Below are 18,138 nucleotides of genomic sequence, written 5' to 3'. Positions count from 1 at the left end.
CCCTGAGTCTCCCAGGGCCCTACTGTTACCCAAGGAGCACCCTCCCCCCACCCCCAGCACTGAGCACTAGTCCCTGGAGGTGCCAGGAGGGGACTTTGAAGTGTCAGTGGCTGCAGTCCCTTAGAAATGAAATGGGTCTCTTCATTCTCTGATCCTGGACTGCACTGCCAGGCTCTCCTCAGGCTCTAGTAAGGGAGAAACAGCCTCAGCTGAAATGACTGCATACAGCTTCCCTTTGAAGGACACTTAAGCCCATTCTTTTCCTCCTCTCTCAGACCAAAGGCTGTGGGGAGCAGGGATGAGAGAGAAGCTGGACCAAGCTTCTCCTCTTAGCAACTCTTCCCAAAGGCGGGCCATCCTAGGCAAATCCCTTGCTTTGGAGAATGATTTGGACTCAAGAAATCTATCATCAAAAGCTGTCTGAGATTCCAATTTCCATTTCCAGACACCTGTTTAGCTTCCCAAGCCCCCTCAAGGACCTAAGCCTGTCTTTGACAGAGCAGCCTGGACCAAAAAGAAAGACTTTCAGTGGATACACCCGTCAGCCTTTCAGAAGGTTGTGAGGTGGGGATTTTGTGAGTGTGGGTCTCTGTGTGTGTCTTGTAGGATGGGGTAGAACAAATTGTAATTACATTTCATTGTAGTTAATGCCTGGATTGTGGCTGCTCCTGAAGACCCTCGGACACCCTAATTTGGTTACTCATTTTACTTTAAATTCTTTTTCCACTTATTTAGCACTTTTCCACATCAGGCGTTCATTGCCCTAATTGTTTCTTGAGGAAGAGGATGGACCCAAGATACCAGAGGCATTTATTCGCAGCTGGGGAGGAGGGGTGCTACAATTTTGGTGACTTAGTGAAGGGCTGAGGCCCAGGAAGCTGTAGTGGCCTGAGTCTCTGGATATTCCTCAAAATCCAGACTCTCAGCCTCTGTGTAGGTATTGTCATCCCTGTCAGCAAAGGATAGCCTGGGACCCTCTTTCCTAGTGGATTTCCTCTCATCACTCTAACAATGCCCACAATAGGATTAGGAGGAATGTTAAGAAGGTCTCAAGATGTATCCAGGGTCAGCTGTAGCCATTGCTCATAGAATGCCGAAGGAAAGGGATATTCTGATATACACTGCAAACTCCTCCAAGGCAGAGCACCTCAGTGTACTCCACTGTTCATGGCCAGTCTGTGAACTGTCTATTAAGGTGTGAGATTCAATATGTATAAACACAGAAAGTAAGAATTTAGAAATGTTAAGAGAACCCCAACCACTTGATTAGTGGGCTCGCTTTGTTGATGCAGGTGTAGAGCAATTTGGGTCCTAATGAATGTGCGTGGTGGGTGCCAGCGGTGTGCTCGTCCTGCACAGTTGGACCAAGTACTGGTCTATGACAGTATTGGAAGTAAAATAACTGGTCATGCACTTCAGATTGTTTGACAAGCTATGCTCTAAATAATGACCACTAATGGAACTAAGTGGAGCTCAGATTGGTAAAGACAGCACAGTGATACCCCTTACTAGGTCCCTCAATTTTTTCCCTTTTAGGTTGAAAAGAAAGGAGGTCCATGCTCTTCTGGGGTCCATAGAGATGGCAACAGGGCAGATGATGGGAGGACCATTTCCTTCAACAAACCTCTAAAAGGAAGAGGAACTGATACCAGGCAGAACTAGCCCAGCCATCTGAGCAGCATGGTCCTGCCTTGTCCTGTGGGCTTGGGTTTGGGAATTTATGAACATAAAAGTAAATTTTATGTGAGTTGTAAGAGTGTGATACAGGTGTAAGAGGTTGTTGCAGCTGTTTTATTTGCTAAGGTTCTCTGAGTACTAGAGGTAGATAGGGGATTTCTGACAATACAGGCTGCTCTCCTGATATCTCAGAGCCATAGTATGAAGCCTATGTGGTCAATGAGACCTTCTAATCTCCCTGTCACAGAAAATGGAAACAAGATGGGATGGAAGCCTCTCTGGTTTGAGAAGGTTAAAATCAAAGGCAATGGGGCTTATGGTGCAGCATGACCATCTTCAGTGAGAGATAAGAAAGCACTTCCAGGCACTGAGGATTATATCCTACAAGAATAGTTGGCCAAGAGAAATTGTGGGGTGAGCTTTTCTTAATAGTGGAGGATAGATGAATGGAAAAAAATCTAAGAACAGTAGATTTTTAAAATTTTCTAGAGATGATTTTAAAATGTCTCCAGAGGAAGAGAGAGGTATTATTAACAAGATGTCCTCTCAGAATCCTTCCATCCTCAGAAATTCATATCAGTTCTACCTGGATGTCTGGTGAGATCATAGCTTTACTTTTCTCTTCCAGAGAGGTAAGGAATGGAGTAGGTACAGATTGAGGTACAGGACGAGAGTCAAAGCTCAAATCCTGGGGACTACCCAGCCCACCCCCTTCATTCTACTCCTGCAGAACTTTTCTCCGCAAGTCACAAGGAGAAAACTCAAGTCCAGGGCACAAGCAGCTTTGTCCCAAATCATTCACTGACAGCTCTTTATCTTGTCTCCTGAATGTTTCTAATAATTATCAGCCTAGGAGTAGATTGTATTTGTAATGTGGTATACACTTTACAAAGCACTTTCACACCCACTCTTTTAATCATAAACTGGAGGGTGTGCATGTGTATGTACACACGTGCCTCACTTAGAAAGGGCTGTCAATAGGATATTCTTCTGCACTTCCCTCCAACTCTTCCCTCACCGCAAGCACTTCCTAGATTTCTTCTGTCTTCTCTGCACTTGAAAGGATAGTTTTATTCAATAAGTATTTGTATTGAAAAACCACACTCATCTCTAAAGGCTTCTGCTTGTTTCTGCCTGAATCTTTGCCTCTGGGTCATGATGAGACATATTTTCTTTATCCTCAACTTCTTGTCTTGGGGACTGAGTACAGGTGGAGATAGGGAGGCCCTGGGAATGCAAAGACTGAGAAGGAATTTCTAGTCTTGGGTCAGATACTCATTCTTTCTCTGGGATCTTATGAAGATCACGAACCTCCTGGGATCCCTTATACAATCATGCCTATTCCTTCTTAAAACCATGTTGAAAGCTCTCAGGGTTAAGTGGGGAGACTTTCTGCACAGGTTCCCCAAACAGCTATCTTGCCTTGGTGGTCCTTCTAGCACCAAGGGTGGACAGGTGTTAGTCCTTCTACCACACAGACAGGACAATGGAAGCTGAAGAAGAGGGGCAACAGGAAGAGGCAACTGACAAAGCCCTGTTCTCCCTTATTTCTAGCTCTCCTTTTCTTCCTCTGGGTTATCCTCATACAGTCACAGATCTCTGAGTAGGACAAGGGTGCTAAGGCATTTTCTCCATTGTCATCTGGGTTTGCAACCCCACCTCAAATTCCTTGTCAAATGGGGTGGCAAGGTGGGAAAGGAGCTGGTGTATTGGTGAGGCTGTTTCGGGATAAGAGATGAGGAGAAAGTCCTCTCAGGGGTTAGATTCTCACTCTCTAAGGGAATGACATGACCCCAGCCCTTTCTCTCTTCCCAAACAAGTATAATGGCCCCAGATAGGGCTCTGCCTCCTGAACTACACCACTCCACCTTCCAGGCATTTGGTTCCCCTATAACTCCTATCATCAGTGCCACCATCCATAATCTTGTCATCTCCCCTGCTGCTGCCACTCTCTTGTATCCTCTGTCTCTGGTTCCCCAGGTTGGTCCCGTCTTTCCACCACCATCTTTGAATAGAAAGCTACTAGAAAGACCCAGGTTTAGTTTTGTCATTTACAAGGTATGTAATATTGGGGAAATCAGCTAATATTCTTTTTCATCACCATCCTCACCTTCCTCATCTGCAAAGTGGGATACAACACCTACCCTCACAAAATTAATGTGAAGGCTAAATGCATTGTGTTTGGGTGTATTCTTCCAGACACAAGTAGGTACCATTATCCACTCCACCGTGGGATTCCTGCACTAAGAGAAAGGCCCTGTGAGGACAGGGTTGATTCTTCATCTTTCTGGGCCCAAGGTCTGACCCAAATGTGCTCTACAAATGTTGATTAGGGGACTACCAGCCAGGTCAGAGAAGAGGACTAGAGACAGAACACAGCATGGCAGCTGGAGGTGTCAGATGAGAGAATGCTGAAAGGAAAGCTGGAAAGAAGGAAATGTGAGGGGCTGAGGGGGGTAAGGTGGAGAAGGAGAATTCGACACTGAGAAAGCCTACTTATAAATGCAGAGTGTGGAAACTGATGGGAGAGAATTTGGAAAAGTGGAACCATGTACATACCTTTTAAAATTCAGCCCTTAGAGATTATACAAACCCCTTCTTTATAAGGAGAAAAATAAAGGTGCAGGTGAGAAAACACTTGCCCAATAGTCTGCAGGGAGATCATGGCAGAGCCTGGAGTTTAAAGCTGTGTGACCCTGGGCAAGTTAGTTTCTCATTCTGAGTCCTAATTTCCTTATGGGTAAAAATGGGAATTGTAAGAATAAAAAATGAGATGATGTATGTAAAGTTTTGGGTACATATACATGTGCCCAGGTATGGAGAGGTGACTCCGTGAATGTAAATGTTCTTTCCCTCCTTTCTCCTGAGCCTACCAGATTTGTCCAACTCTGAGTTTGAGGCTATGCTGAGACCAGTGTGGTCAAAAGTCATAGGGTTAGCTGCATAGGTATTTGGGGGTTGTCAGTTACATATCTGGGGGCTTTTGAAATGTGTGTTGGGTATATTCTTATCAACCACTCAATTGACAACAACAACAAAAAAATGCTGTCAGACTACAAAATGAAGTAAAAGTAACAGTAGGTAGCAGGTAAAAGGAATTGACAGAAAAGCTAATAGTATAGATATCTAGAAACAGCTTAGCTTCAGTCCTCTGAAGGGTGTAGAAAGAGCACTGGACAGGGGATTGGGAGCCTCCTCTGGTCCCTAGCGCTGTCATACTCTGAGGCCTTGAGCAGTTTTTCCTCCAACTATGCTTTAACTAAAGGATATGCAGAAAGAAAGGGAAAAAAAGACCGACCTGCCCTGCCAGGTGTCTATCAACCAGGAGATCTATGTCTGCATCTCAAAATGCTCTCCTTTGCAGTCTGGGCCAGTGTGGATGGGAAAAGTCACCTCCTTTCCCAGCTCCCCCTCAACTTGTGCCTTTTGGGGATTTTACATAACACAGAGGGTGCTCTCAGGGAGCTGGGGCTTTCTAGGTCATCTTTGTTTATAGTTTCTTTAAACCCAGACACAAACCCCTTAATTCATGAGCTGCTGGGAAGGGGAATCTGCCTTTTAAAAATCCAAAGAAAGCCATAAAACCAAGTTGGTAACCACTGTGACTCACAATAAGCTCTCCTCTTTAAAAAATGAGTAAGAATGACTTTTCAGGAAGTTTGGTTACTTTAATTTGCTACCTCTTTTTTCTTGCCCTTAAAAACATGCAGTGATTTGGCAATCACCTAAGTATGGATGCTACTAGCCACAGAGCTGAGTCCTGTAAGTGAAAGACTAGGGTTGGAGAAGTTACAGACAACATGGACTTCACCTTCTCCATGGAGTTTAGGGGGCATACAGAATCATTTACTGAATAGTGAAAGGAGAAAAATCAACCTGTGGGGCTGAGTCACTGGGCCTGAATGAAGGGGAGAAGAGCACCCCAGCTACCTGCAGCCCCAAAGCACTAAGCAGTGATGATCATTCTGTATACTACAGAATCACAGAATCCTAATGATGCCATTAGAGGTAATGATGATCACAGCTGTCACTGTGCTAAGGCCTTTAAACATAATCTCAGCTAACTCTCAACCCATTCCCAAAGGTGTGCATAAATTGTTCCCCTTTACAGAAGAGACAAGGCTAAATTAACTTTGCAGATCATGCAACCAGTAAGCAGCAGGTCTGTGATTTTTATCCCAGGTCTGTTTGATTCTAAATCTAATCTTCAAAGGTCATCTCTTCCTGCCTTCTAAGGAGGCAAATTGGCTGGTCTAAGGTCACATATTGAATTGGCAGTAATCCTGGGATGATAGTCAAATTCCAAAAGTCCCAGTTTATATCTGGATTATTTCTCCTTAGAACCTAGTCTGTACATAGTTCCCACAGTCCCAGATAGGAGGTCAGAACTTACTTAAACTGTCAATAATAATTTAACCTTTCTAACCCAACCTAGGATCTGAACTCCCTCCCTCTCCTGGTTCACCTTTCGGGGTTCTGTGTAGCTCCTTCTTACCCCAACATAACTTGGTCACGTAACTAATAACAGAGCATGGGTTCCAGCCTGCTAAGTGTGGTCTTCTGCCCACATTAATATTCTCTTAGCCGTGTCCCCATGTACCTGGGGCAATATAACCTGCCCAAGTGAACAGAGTTGGTTCCAGCCTGCCAGTAAGGGGTGATCCAACTTCTCCTGAATCCTGGTTTCTAGGCTTGGTTTTTTTTCCCTAGAATAGAGTGTCAGAGCCTAGACTATGCCTGCCTATCAGTCTCCAGCTGGACTGGAGTTTTTGAGATTGGAGAGAATTTTTTTCTCAACTAAGAGGAACAGGTATCCCATCCCACAGAACCTTAGGAAAATATACTCTGATAATAATTCAACAGCAAAATGAATACAACTGACCCATATTCTTCTAGTTCAGCTGTCCATATACATGAAGCAAATTATGAAGCCTGTAGCTCTACCTATGCAAATAGATGCTGTTTGAATATTAGATTGGGGATGGAAAAAATTATGGTAAATGCATCTTGCAGGTGCCCCACTCCCTAAGGCCCCAATTATTTTTGTACCTTATCCCAAGCCTTTTAGTTTCAAGAGTGGAACTAGGCTGTATCTGAAGACCTAGAAAAAGATTTTAGCTCTGAGGGACTTTGATTTTCTTCTACTTCTAATTTCTACATCTCCCATGATCCAGATAAAAGACTAATTGAGACCTTACTGGGATGCTTTTAAAGGTATTTGGTGGTGTTACAATTTATACTCATCTTTCTCTAAGTTATTTTTAATTATATAGAGTTTTCAAACCAAGGCTTGCACTATAAAGTTAAAAGCAGACAGGTATGAAACTTTCTTCTCAATTCTTCCCTGTCTTCTTTTCTTCTTCATAAAGCAAAGTCACCTTCAGCCACCAACCCTTTCTCTCTAAGTCTATTTACCACCCACACACACATAATTTAGAAGAGGAACACTTGCACAGGGTATCTTTGGTTAGTTCCATGATTAGGACTATTGAGAAATCTGGGGTTAAAATGCTGTGGTTCCCATCTACTAGACAAGTTCTGCCTTCTGTCAGTCAGTAGCAGTTGGGAACACAGCCTGCCACTTTTAGGGGTGTTGGAGTTGTGCCTCAAAAAGTGAAACTTCTCCCTAATTGTTCTGTTTTGTTTCTAAGAATATGGCCCTTTTCTAGTCTAGTTTCAGAAGTTTTGTTCCACTGTAGACCAGTATGTACTATTCAAAGGTTGCAGTGTCATATCCCATGTCTCCAGAGAAGTCCTTCATTTCCTAGGACCCAACTTTTGCATCTAATTGGCTAAAAGATAAAGGAAGAGATACCACATGGTTTAAAGATTTTTAACAGCTCTTTCCCACCAGCTGTTTTCCTGTACCCTTCCACAGAAGAAAAGACCCTTACCTGTCTCCACTTGGCTGAGAGCACTACGAACATCTGTGGAATCTGCTACATCCCCACTCATCTTGATATCTACAGGGAAAACACAACTGATTTTAATAACAGGTCACAATTTTCCTTGCTATGATATATTTGGCTTTAATAGCAAAGATGAATGTGTAATTACAACAACCACCAGGCTTTCAAATTCCTGACTCTTGAACACCCAACTATTAGAATATTCATAAACTCTGGGCACATATCCCCTCCTCCCATGCTTGGCTCCTTTCCCTTGCCTTTCTTTTTCCTTTATCCCATGCTACTACAAGGTCTCTCACTTTTTGCATCATGTATCACCATTTCCTTCTATTACCAGGCACTGTTGGTAAAAATTTAACAAGGGAGGGGTATAGTGGAGGTGGGAAAGAATGGGATTAAGACCCATTCTTAATCCTCATGTCATTCTGGATTTGGGGAATTTATTTTAATTATTTTTTCCATCATTAATAATTTTTATTTTTCAGTACAGTTGACTTACAATATTATATTAGTTTCAGGTGTACAACATAGTGATTAAACAGTTATATAACTTACAAAGTGATCACCTGATAAATCTAGTACCCATCTGACACTATATATAGTTTTTACAGTATTATCGACTATATCCCCTATGGTGCTGTCTATGATACATCCCCATGACTATTCTGCAGCTACCAATCTGTACTTCTTAATACCTTCACCTTTTTTACTTATCTCCTCAACTCCCCTCCCATCTGGCAACTGTCAAAATTGTTCTCTGTATCTATGAGTCCATTTCTGTTTGAGTTATTTGCTTATTTTATTTTTCAGATTCCACACATAAGTGAAATCACATAGTATTTGTCTTTGTCTAATTTATTTCACTCTGCACAATACCCACTATGGACATTGACGTTGTTATAGATGGCAAGATTTCATTCTTTTTTATGGCTGAGTCATATTCCATTATATATAGGCACTGCTTCTTTATCCATTCACCTATTGATGGACATTTAGGTTGCTTCCCTATCTTGGCTATTGTAAATATAGAGTACATTATAGAGTATTATATACAGTACATAATACTGTAATGAACATGTGGATGACTTTTCCATTTAGTGTTTTGGGTTTCTTCAGATAAGTACCCAGAAGTATAATGTTGGGTCCTTCTGTGACTATTGTTATAGGCTTTGTTTGAAAGTCTATTTTGTCTGGCAAAAGTATTGCTATCCCAGCTTTTAAAAAAGAATACCATTTTCATGAAATGTCTTTTTCCATTCCTTTACTTTCAGTCTGTGTGTGTCTTTCTATCTGAAGTAACTTGTAGACAGCATATGTGAGGGTTTGTTTTCTTTTTTAAAAAATATATTTGATTGATTGTACTATTACAGTTGTCCCATTTTTTTTTCTCCCCTTTATCCCTCTCCACCCTGCATGTCACCCTCCACGTGATCTCCATTCTCCTTCTTCTTAGTTCATATCCATGGGTCATACATATAAATTTTTTGGCTTCTCCATTTCCTATAATATTCTTAACCTTCCCCTGTCTATTTTGTACTTACCATTTGTGCTTCGTATTCCCTGTTCCTTTTCCCCATTCTCCCTTCTCCCCCTCCCTGCTGATAACCATGTGATCCCCATTTCTGTGATTCCTTTCCTGTTCTAGTTGTTTGCTTAGTTTGTTTTTGTTTTTAGGTTCAGTTGTTGGTAGTTGTGAGTTTGTTGTCATTTTACTGTTCATATTTTTTTTATCATTTTCTTTTTCATAGATAAGTCCCTTTAACATTTCATATAATAAGAGCTTGGTGATGATGAACTCCTTTAACTTGACCTTATCTGGGAAGCACTTTATCTGCCCTTCCATTTTAAATGATAGCTTTGCTGGATAGAGTAATCTTAGTTGTAGTTCCTTTTCATGACTTTGAATACTTCTTTCCATCCCCTTCTTGTCTCTTAAGTTTCTTTTGAGAAATCAGCTGATAGTCTTATGGGAATTCCTTTGTAGGTAACTGTATCCTTTTCTCTTGCTGCTTTTAAGATTTTCTCCTTATGTTTGATCTGGGTAATTTAATTATGATGTGTCTTGGGTGTTCCTCCTTGGGTCCAACTTCTTCGGGACTCTCTGAGCTCCCAGGATTTCCTGGAAGTCTATTTCCTATGGCAGATTGGGGAAGTTTTCCTTCATTATTTGTTCAAATAAGTTTTCAATTTCTTGCTCTTGTTCTTCTCCTGCTGGCACCCCTATGATTTGGATGTTGGACATTTACAGTTGTCCCGGAGGTTCCTAAGTCTCTCCTCATTTTTTTGAATGTTTTGTCTTTCTGATCTGCTTGAATGTTTATTTCTTCCTTCTGTTCCAAATAATTGATTTGATTCCCAGTTTCTTTCCCTTCACTGTTGGTTCCCTGTATATTTTTCTTTTATTTTTTTAATTTTACTTTTTTAATTGTTGTTCAAGTAAAGTTGTCTCCATTTTCCCCCCACCACTCACCCCACCCCAGCCATCCCCACCTCCCACCCTCAATCCCACCCTCCTTTGGTTTTGTCCATGTGTCCTTCATAGATGATCTTGAAAACCCTTCCCCCCTTTTCCCCCCATTATCCCCTGCCACGTCCCCTCTGGTTACTGTATGTTTGTTCTTAATTTCAATGTCTCTGGTTATATTTTGCTTGCTTGTTTGTTTTGTTGATTAGGTTCCACTTATAGGTGAAATCATATGGTATCTGTCTTTCATTGCCTGGCTTATTTCACTTAGCATAATGCTCCCCAGTCCCATTCATGCTGTGGTCCCCTGCATATTTTTCTTTACTTCACTTTGCATAGCCTTTACTTTTTCCTCTATTTTATGACCATACCCAACCATTTCTGTCAGCATTCTGATTACCAATTATTTGAACTCTGTATCCTATAGGTTGGCTATCTCCTCATCGCTTAGTTCTTTCTCTGGAGTGTTGATCTGTTCTTTCATTTGGCTATATTTTCTTGTCTTGGTGCACCTGTTACATTCTAAGGTGCAGAGCCTTAGGTATTTGCCAGGGTGGTGCAACCCACATTGCTGTGTTGTGGCACTGTACATGGAGGAGGGTTATTAAAGAAGGGTGCTGTATGAGGGTTAACAATGCTGCTTGCTCAGCTTTTGGCAGACTTTCAGTCAGCTTTCAGTTACTTTCTCCACTTCCCACAAGCAAATTTGGCCCTTTTAGTGCTGATTCCCAGGTGGATGGGTTCTAGGACACTGTAGTTCTCTCCAGTGAACTGTCCTGTAAGCCTGGGAGTTTCTCCCACCACCATAATTCCCACAGGTTTTTACATCCAGAGGTTTTGAGGCTTTATTTCCCCATGCTGGAAATCTGAGTTGTGCAGTTTGTCTTGCTCCTCAGTTGCTCCTCCTGGTTTATCCTCATGCGAATGTGGGACTGCCCAGTCGGCCAACCACTTCCCCTCATCCACCAGCTGCCAGGGCCTTGCCACACATAGTTTCCACTCTGGCTGCCCATCTCTGCCCCTCCTACCAGTCTGAATGAATGTTTCTTTTTTAACTCCTTGGTTGTCTGACTTCCATACAGTTCAATTTTCTGGTAGTTCTGGTTATTTTTGTTTTCAATTTGTTGTCCTTCTTTTGGTTGTGTGAGGAAGCAAAGTGTATCTATCTACACCTCCAACTTGGCCAGAGTCTTATTTTACTTTTTGATGTAGCATAAGAAATATCCATCTTTCCCCGTCCCCCCATAATAACCCTCCCCTGGAAGGTAAGATTACCCTTGAACCGAGGCTTCACCTTCTCACATTTCTTCTCCAATTTCTGCCTCTGTTTTCTGAGCCCACTCTCTAGGAATCACACTGTAGCTCCTCTGTAGTCCTCCCTGGAGATCCTGTTCTTTTGAAGATCCTTACTTACCTTCTTTACTACACTTCCAACATGCTCAGTGAAAAAGAGATGGAAGATAGGGCAATGCCTTGGAAAGAGAGAGACCTAGGCAAGGCCCATCTCAGCTCCCAAGTGCTGGGAGTTTGGCCTCTCTGCCCTGCTTCATTTCAATAAACTAGATATTTAACCACAACAGATAGCTGCCATCATCTAAGAGGTCCCTAAGTCTCCTTCAGAATCAGAAGAGAGAAGGAAAGAGACAACTTTGAACTACCAGTAACTCATTCTCTCAATTACCCTCCTTATTCAACTGCCCAAGTACTGAAGCCTTAAAGACAGAAAACTATTTTATACAAATCATGTTGACCCTCACCTCCCCACCCTCTTCTCTAGAGCAGCATTTTAACTCTTTCAAACTTGATAAAGTCTTGGTAAGCCAGTTTTACATACCTGGTTGCCAGCCAATCCCATTTAAACTGGTAGTCTTAGTTTGCATGAGGTAATCAGGCAGTTAGCAGTTTGGCCACACAGAGATCTGGAAATGATCAGGATGAGGGGAAAGGGTGGACCTCCACTCTAAGGAAAGTAGGAAGAAGCCTACGTATTGTTTTTTTAGGGCAATAATGTGTGTGGCTCTGGCAGAGATTTAAATTGTGGCCTCTGAGGCTGTAGTGACTACAGGATAGGAAGGATTACTGTCCTGCCAAGCAAGACAGAGATGAAGAGTCCAGAGGCTCTCCAGCCCTTAGCATACCCCAGAAGCAGGGGAGGAAAATAGCAACCTTGGGAGCCACTGTGGTCTGAGAAATGTTTCTGAGACCTGCCAAAGTGACAACTCTCAGGTAGATACTTGGAACTTGGAATAGCCCTTCCCAGACCTCCACTGTCCTGCATGGTCACAGACCTCTAGGGGAAATCTTGCAACCACACTCTGCTACATCTTCCAGTGTACTACATTTAGGAAAGCATTTCTTGAGCCTAAGTCCTTCCTGCTGCAGTTTGAAGTTCTCTATATGATCTGTCATGCATGAATATGCAGACTAACTAGTGTGGGCCACCTGGACACATCTGCAAAGGGCTTCTGCTGCAGCTCACCTTCACGCCAATGGAAAAATTGGCTCTGCTTCATCCCACCCCTAAGTACTAGCCCTGAAGCTAGACATGGCTTAACACAGATGTGTTCAGCACTCACTTTCTCATATGGATTCTTCAGCAGTGCTAAGAAAAATCAGACTGCTGGGAAGATGTGTGAGGGGGAGAGTTCTCCCTTTGGTGATTTTTAAAATCTACCTCAGTAGAGCCTGGGATTGAGAGCATGGGTTCTGGTGGCAGACAGACCTGGATTTAATTCCAGTGCCATTGGTAACTAGCTGGGGGACCCTAGTCACATATTTGAACCTCAGTTTTCTCAACTAAAAAATAGGAATAAAGATACTTCCCAGGCTTATTGTGAGGAGCAAGTGAAACTGCCTGGCACAAAGTAAGCATGTGATAAATAAATTAACTAAACAGATACTTAGGTTTTGATAATAGTCCCCTTTTACTAATACAACAAACACCTTTACTTTTCTATCTTGGTGCTATTATAATTTGTCCATTACCTGAGGAACCACTGGCATTCTCCAAATTCGGACTTCATAGGAAAAATTCTCATGCGAACAGGAAGAGTTCAAGATGCAGTAAGGCCAGAATGATGACCAGATTTTCTGAATCAGCTTATTTCAAACTCCTGACATTTAAGAAGGGTAACTTTTTAACTAAATCATAACTTTATGCCTATAAGCCAAACTCTCTTTCAACACACATCTTCTGCATAGCCTTTAAATATACCCAATAGCCTTCTTATTCATCCTTTCAATGAGCTTAAAAGGTAGTCTTAATTATGTCTAAAATAATTTTGAAGGAGTCAAAGGGCCCATACTCTGCCAGGACATCTACTCATTTGATGTAGCCATTATGGAAGCAACACTGACACTTCTGGAGTGGACAGGGATTTGAGCCTGAAATAAGGGGCAGGCTGAGATAATCTGTAAAACTTCCTCTAAGTTCCACAGGATGCTAAGACACTAAGAACCTGTTCCTGTTGGGTAGGAGACTGAGGTTAATGGGTGGGACAAGCTTTTGGGTCTCAGCCTACACCGAAACTCCCCAAGATGCCATTACCCTTCACCTGTCAGACAGCACTTACAGGGGTGAGGGAGAAAGGTGCAGGGTGGGGCCAGGCTTCTTGGCTGTTCTTATCTCAGTCACAACTGAGTAGGCTCTTTGCCATCACTCCCTTCCCTGGGGAGGCTCAGCTGCTCTATGTAAGAGCCCAGATACCAGACACAGACTTTCATCTGCCTCCCTGGTGTCCCCACACTCTAAAGCTGGGACAAGTTGTTGGCAGCTGACCTTGCCCCTCCCTGAGCCTTGGCATGACCTAGGAGCAGGTCCTCTTTACACATCTGTGAACCAGGATGCATGTGTGAGCCTGCAGGAGCAAAGTCCAGGGGCAGTATTGCCCCCAGGCTGCAGGTTGAGTGTCCACGCTGGTCTTAGACCTCTGGGGAAAGCAGAGGGCCTACCTTTCTCTCTCCTACTGTCCACCTTCATCTCTTTGAAAAGGACTAGAGCACCCTCTGGGTGTCTCCCTCACACAGACCTGCTGATGAGAGCACTTCCACCAGAGGGAATTCAAGGGATCCAGCAGTTCTACTTTCAAGTCAGCCATGGTGTCTACTCTTTCCTATAGGAGGTTCTCTTCTACAAGAGAAATCCACTTCCTCTCACCATAAGGCCTTCTAACTCAAATGGTATTCCTGGGCTGTAACTGGTATCAGTCTGTGAGACTTGATCCTTCTTTCCTAGCCCTCACAGAGAGAAGGGCAGAAAAAGAGATACCCGGAGCCAGCCAAGTGATACCCTCTGGCTGGATTTTCACTGTTTTCCTCTCTTTTTTCTCCTTCTCCATCTGTTTGTTTGATTCTTATCTACCGGTCTACTTGTTCGTGACCTGGGAGAGGGCAGCCCTTACTCGGCTGGGGTACCCCCATGTCCGGTGACCTCATGCCTGCTAAGGTGCTCCTCCTCCCATGTGAAAGATGCTCTATGAAATACAAACTACTGAGGCCCCAGACAGAACTAATCCATGCCTTATACCCAGGTTATCAGGGGTCACAGTATTTATGGACCTATCTTAGTGGAGGGCTCTACACCTTACTTTGTGTGTTCCTGTTCCTTTCCTTCCACCTCTTAAACTGTTCCAGCAAATCAACTGAGGAGTCCCCAAGGGCCTGGGACTTGGAATTCACTAAAGTGATATTTATAAAGAAGCAGTAGGTTATAGGATTACTGTGAGGGGAAAAATAGGACCCCAAAGACCAAAGTTCCACCAAGAGGAACCTGGATTTAGAGACGCTAGAGGGGATCCTATAATGAGATACTCCATAGGACCCTTCCTCACAGATCCCAGAACAGGGCCTACACTGAAAGATCCTACAGAGACAACCTGGACTGAAAGGCCCATTGAGACAACCAAGGAAGGAGAACCTTCAAGTGGAGATCTAGTTAGAGAGGTTCCACAGAAAGTCTCACATTGAGAGAGCACTCTGAGGTGCTCCTGAAGGGGAACCAAGCACCACACAGGGACCCAGACTAAAGCAGTGGGCTGGAGGGGAGTACAAATAAATGCAGAGAGATGAATCAAGTAACATACTCAAGGTGGGTGGAGACCCTACCCTGAAGAGCCACCCCACCTTAGGTTTATCTCAGTTTCTGCCTTTGAGAGAGAGGTGTCAGGTCTTCTAAGAAGCATCAGCCTGTAGCTTCTTCCAAGGCTATGGTATGGGGGTGTGGGAGGAGCTAGGCCCTCTCACCTCAGCCTCAATGTCTTTCCTATTTTCTTTGAGATTCTCTTAGCTTCTAAACTGCTTCCCTGCTGGGTCCCATCTGCCTCACTTTCTCCCACTTCCTCCAGAGCAGGAGCTTGCATACATAATGAGGTGAAGAAAACCCCAGGAAGTCTCTAATATTGGCCCTAAAGAACTTGCCACTGGGGACGACCTTTCTGAATTCTTGCTCCCATTCAAACGAAGATCTTCTTGGTGGGAAGTGAACAAAGGATATTTATAAAGAATCAATAGGGGATGTACTCCCAGGTATGTCCAGCGCCATGTTGGTGCCACAGAGTCTGAAGACAGATTGTTTCCAAATGTTGAATGACACCAGGTGGTTCCTTTAGCCTCACCTAGCCCTCCCCGGAAGGTCCTGTGTCTGGAGAACTGTGGACCCTAGGGCTCCATGTCCACACACTGCTGCTTGTTTTCAGGATTGGTGGGCCCCAGAAAGGACCAAAGCCTCTGGCCTGCTCTGCTTCTTGTGGTGGGCTGGAAAAATCGCCTCCCCCCACATTTCCTCCCTACTCCTTCATAAAGGAGAACAGGTAACAAAATTCCTGTCAATAGCACTGAAATCCTAATGAAGGTCATTGGGTGCTGCTCCCTTTTGAGAGGCAAATTGCTAGTTTGAAACAGTCAAATTCAGTTTAGCTTTATTACCATAAGACTGGTCTCTGATCCAGTCCTCAGATTTCCAGAAGGCTTACCCTAACTCCAAGCCCAATCCTTCAGGAATAATAGTAACTCTTGCCTTGACCCAGCTGTGGAAAGAAGGATCAGCAGGTGCCCACATACCATGCACACAGGGGAAACTGACTCCTGGGAAAGTTTTTCCACCTGCTAGGTTCCCACCCCTGAGGAAAGGAGGGCATGGTATCTGAATACATGGGACACAGATCACAAAGAATGAGTCTGTCACCACCCCCTCTTAGACACAGATATGGAAGCACTTGTTCTACAGGCCCCTGCACAGGGGTCCCAGAGTTCCTGACCAGCGCCTAAACACAGGCACCCCTCCTTTATCCCTTGCATTGAGCCCTATAGCATTGCTAAGACCCACAGAGCACATAGGTGGGCACACCTTCACCCATAGGGTTTGCTCTACCACCTCTCCCAATTCACATGGGGACAGGTAGACTTACCTCTGATACACATGCACACATGCTTCCACAAGCCCTAATCAATACATGGTGGCATGAAACCCACCCCAGGTGTGCCTCTGTGATTGTCCTTTCCAGCTCACTTCTCCTAGCTGCCTCCCTCCCCTCGGTCCATGTCCAGACCTTACAGATGCCCACTTTGTCATTATTTCACAAAAATGCCCAGGACACCAAACACATAACATATGGATACATGTATTTTCCTCACTTATACACTCCCAGGTCCACATCCTTGGCTGAGTGAGTGAGCCATGCTTCTACAATCACTGAACAAGGCAACTTCAATGAGACACAACAGTTCAGCATACCCAAGTCCCATACACCTGCCATTCTTCAAATTGGAGACTTCAGAAGCCCTCCCGCCCCCCCCAACCCCATAGCCCCCACCTTCAACCTTTTCCAAAGTACTCCCAACATCAACCTCCCCAAAACTGCCCCCCCGGGTGACCAGCTATCCACGCTGCCCTATCCTGGCCACCAGGGAATAAGACCCCCCCAGAATGATGGCCCTGTCCTTTGACCCTTCCTTCGCAGTGACACCTGTCTGAGCTCATTCCCTCCTCCCTCACCTGTGTGCATGAGTTCCAAATTCACCATCCTGCCCAAGGTGGGGCCAAAACAGGCGCCCCCGCGGGCTCCTCGTGTGGGCCCCAGCCGGCCCCCCTGAGAAGCCAGGGTCTCCTTCCTCCCGCCCCCAACCGCTGCCGCCGCCTTGGACACCGCTGCGATAGCGCACTCAGCTTCTCCTGCCCGGCAACACTCTGCGGGGCCAGGATTGTCACTTGCCCCAGGTGAGCACGCAGGGCAGCAAGGCGCAGGGCGGGCGCCGTTGGCCACGCCCCCTCCCCCCCGCCCCCCCCGCCCCCCCGCGGCGGGGCCCGGACTCCTGGCCCCTTGCCCAGGCAAAGCAGCGATTTGCATACAATGTGCCAGGGGGGCTGAGGAAGGGCAGTGGGTGCTGCCGGGGCGGGTCCAGACCCTGCAGAACACCTGTATGCCCCAGCCCAGCCTGGGGGCCTCTCCCCACTGTGCCCGCAGCGACCCCGACTTCCTCTAGCTCGCTTTTTTTAGAAACCCCTGGAGGTAGTGTCTACGGGGTTGAAGGGTGGAAGGTGAGAGGGCTTCTGAAGTTTCCAATTTGAAACCCCGGAGGGCCAAGCCCTAAGTGCGGCAAAGGGCCCGGAGTGTTTGGAGAAGCTATAGGGTGTACGGGAAAGAGTCTGGTTCCAGAATCCTGTCTCTCAATCGTTTACTAGCTGTGTGACAGGAAACGAGGCTTTTCATCTCCCCTAACTCAGTTTACTCATGTGTATAATGGGGCAGGGTGCAAATCCTAACTGACATCTGTCTATATCTTGAGTTAGCAGGTGGCTGAGTTCACCAGTTCCCATGCATCCTCAAAACATCCTGGAACCTAGGTGGGGCCCAGCTTATCATAACATTTTCCAAGTGAAAACACAGAACTTTGCCTGCTTCACCCAGGTCCCAGGTTGCTCTGGGGCTCAATGACAAGAAGATGTGAATGTTATTTACCAAAATGAGGGGTTGTAGGGACAGCTGTCTCCCTCACCAACAGAGCTGGGAGGTGACAAAGTCACACAATTCCCTAGTGACAAACCAAGCCCTGCTGGAATCAGTTCTCTAGACTCCTACTTGAGTGCTATTT

The 18,138-nt window shown here is 44.8% G+C and overlaps 1 protein-coding gene across 4 annotated transcripts in view; it reads right to left on the bottom strand.

Annotated features, from left to right (window-relative positions):
- POU2F3 (POU class 2 homeobox 3) overlaps positions 1-17,231 on the bottom strand; it is a 105,399-nt gene extending 88,168 nt beyond the window's left edge. For 2 of the 4 annotated variants that reach the window (XM_045839015.1, XM_045839030.1), the window contains exons 1-2: positions 17,042-17,231; positions 7,572-7,640 (exon numbers count right to left, since the gene is read on the bottom strand). In XM_045839015.1, coding sequence (XP_045694971.1) covers positions 7,572-7,640; positions 17,042-17,069 — 97 coding nt within the window. In that variant the 5' untranslated portion in view covers positions 17,070-17,231. Of the gene's footprint in view, positions 1-7,571; positions 7,641-11,884; positions 11,933-17,041 lie in introns of those variants that run through there. The other 2 variants (XM_045839038.1, XM_045839022.1) reach the window with 2 other exon arrangements.
- Positions 17,232-18,138: the final 907 nt, after the last annotated feature.

Source organism: Phyllostomus hastatus, unplaced genomic scaffold, assembly GCF_019186645.2.
Source record: "Phyllostomus hastatus isolate PE091 unplaced genomic scaffold, TTU_PhHast_1.1 phas_contig_113, whole genome shotgun sequence".
Lineage (NCBI taxonomy): Eukaryota > Metazoa > Chordata > Mammalia > Chiroptera > Phyllostomidae > Phyllostomus > Phyllostomus hastatus.
Note: the sequence above shows the minus strand (reverse complement) of the source record. Positions and strands in the feature narration are given on the sequence as shown.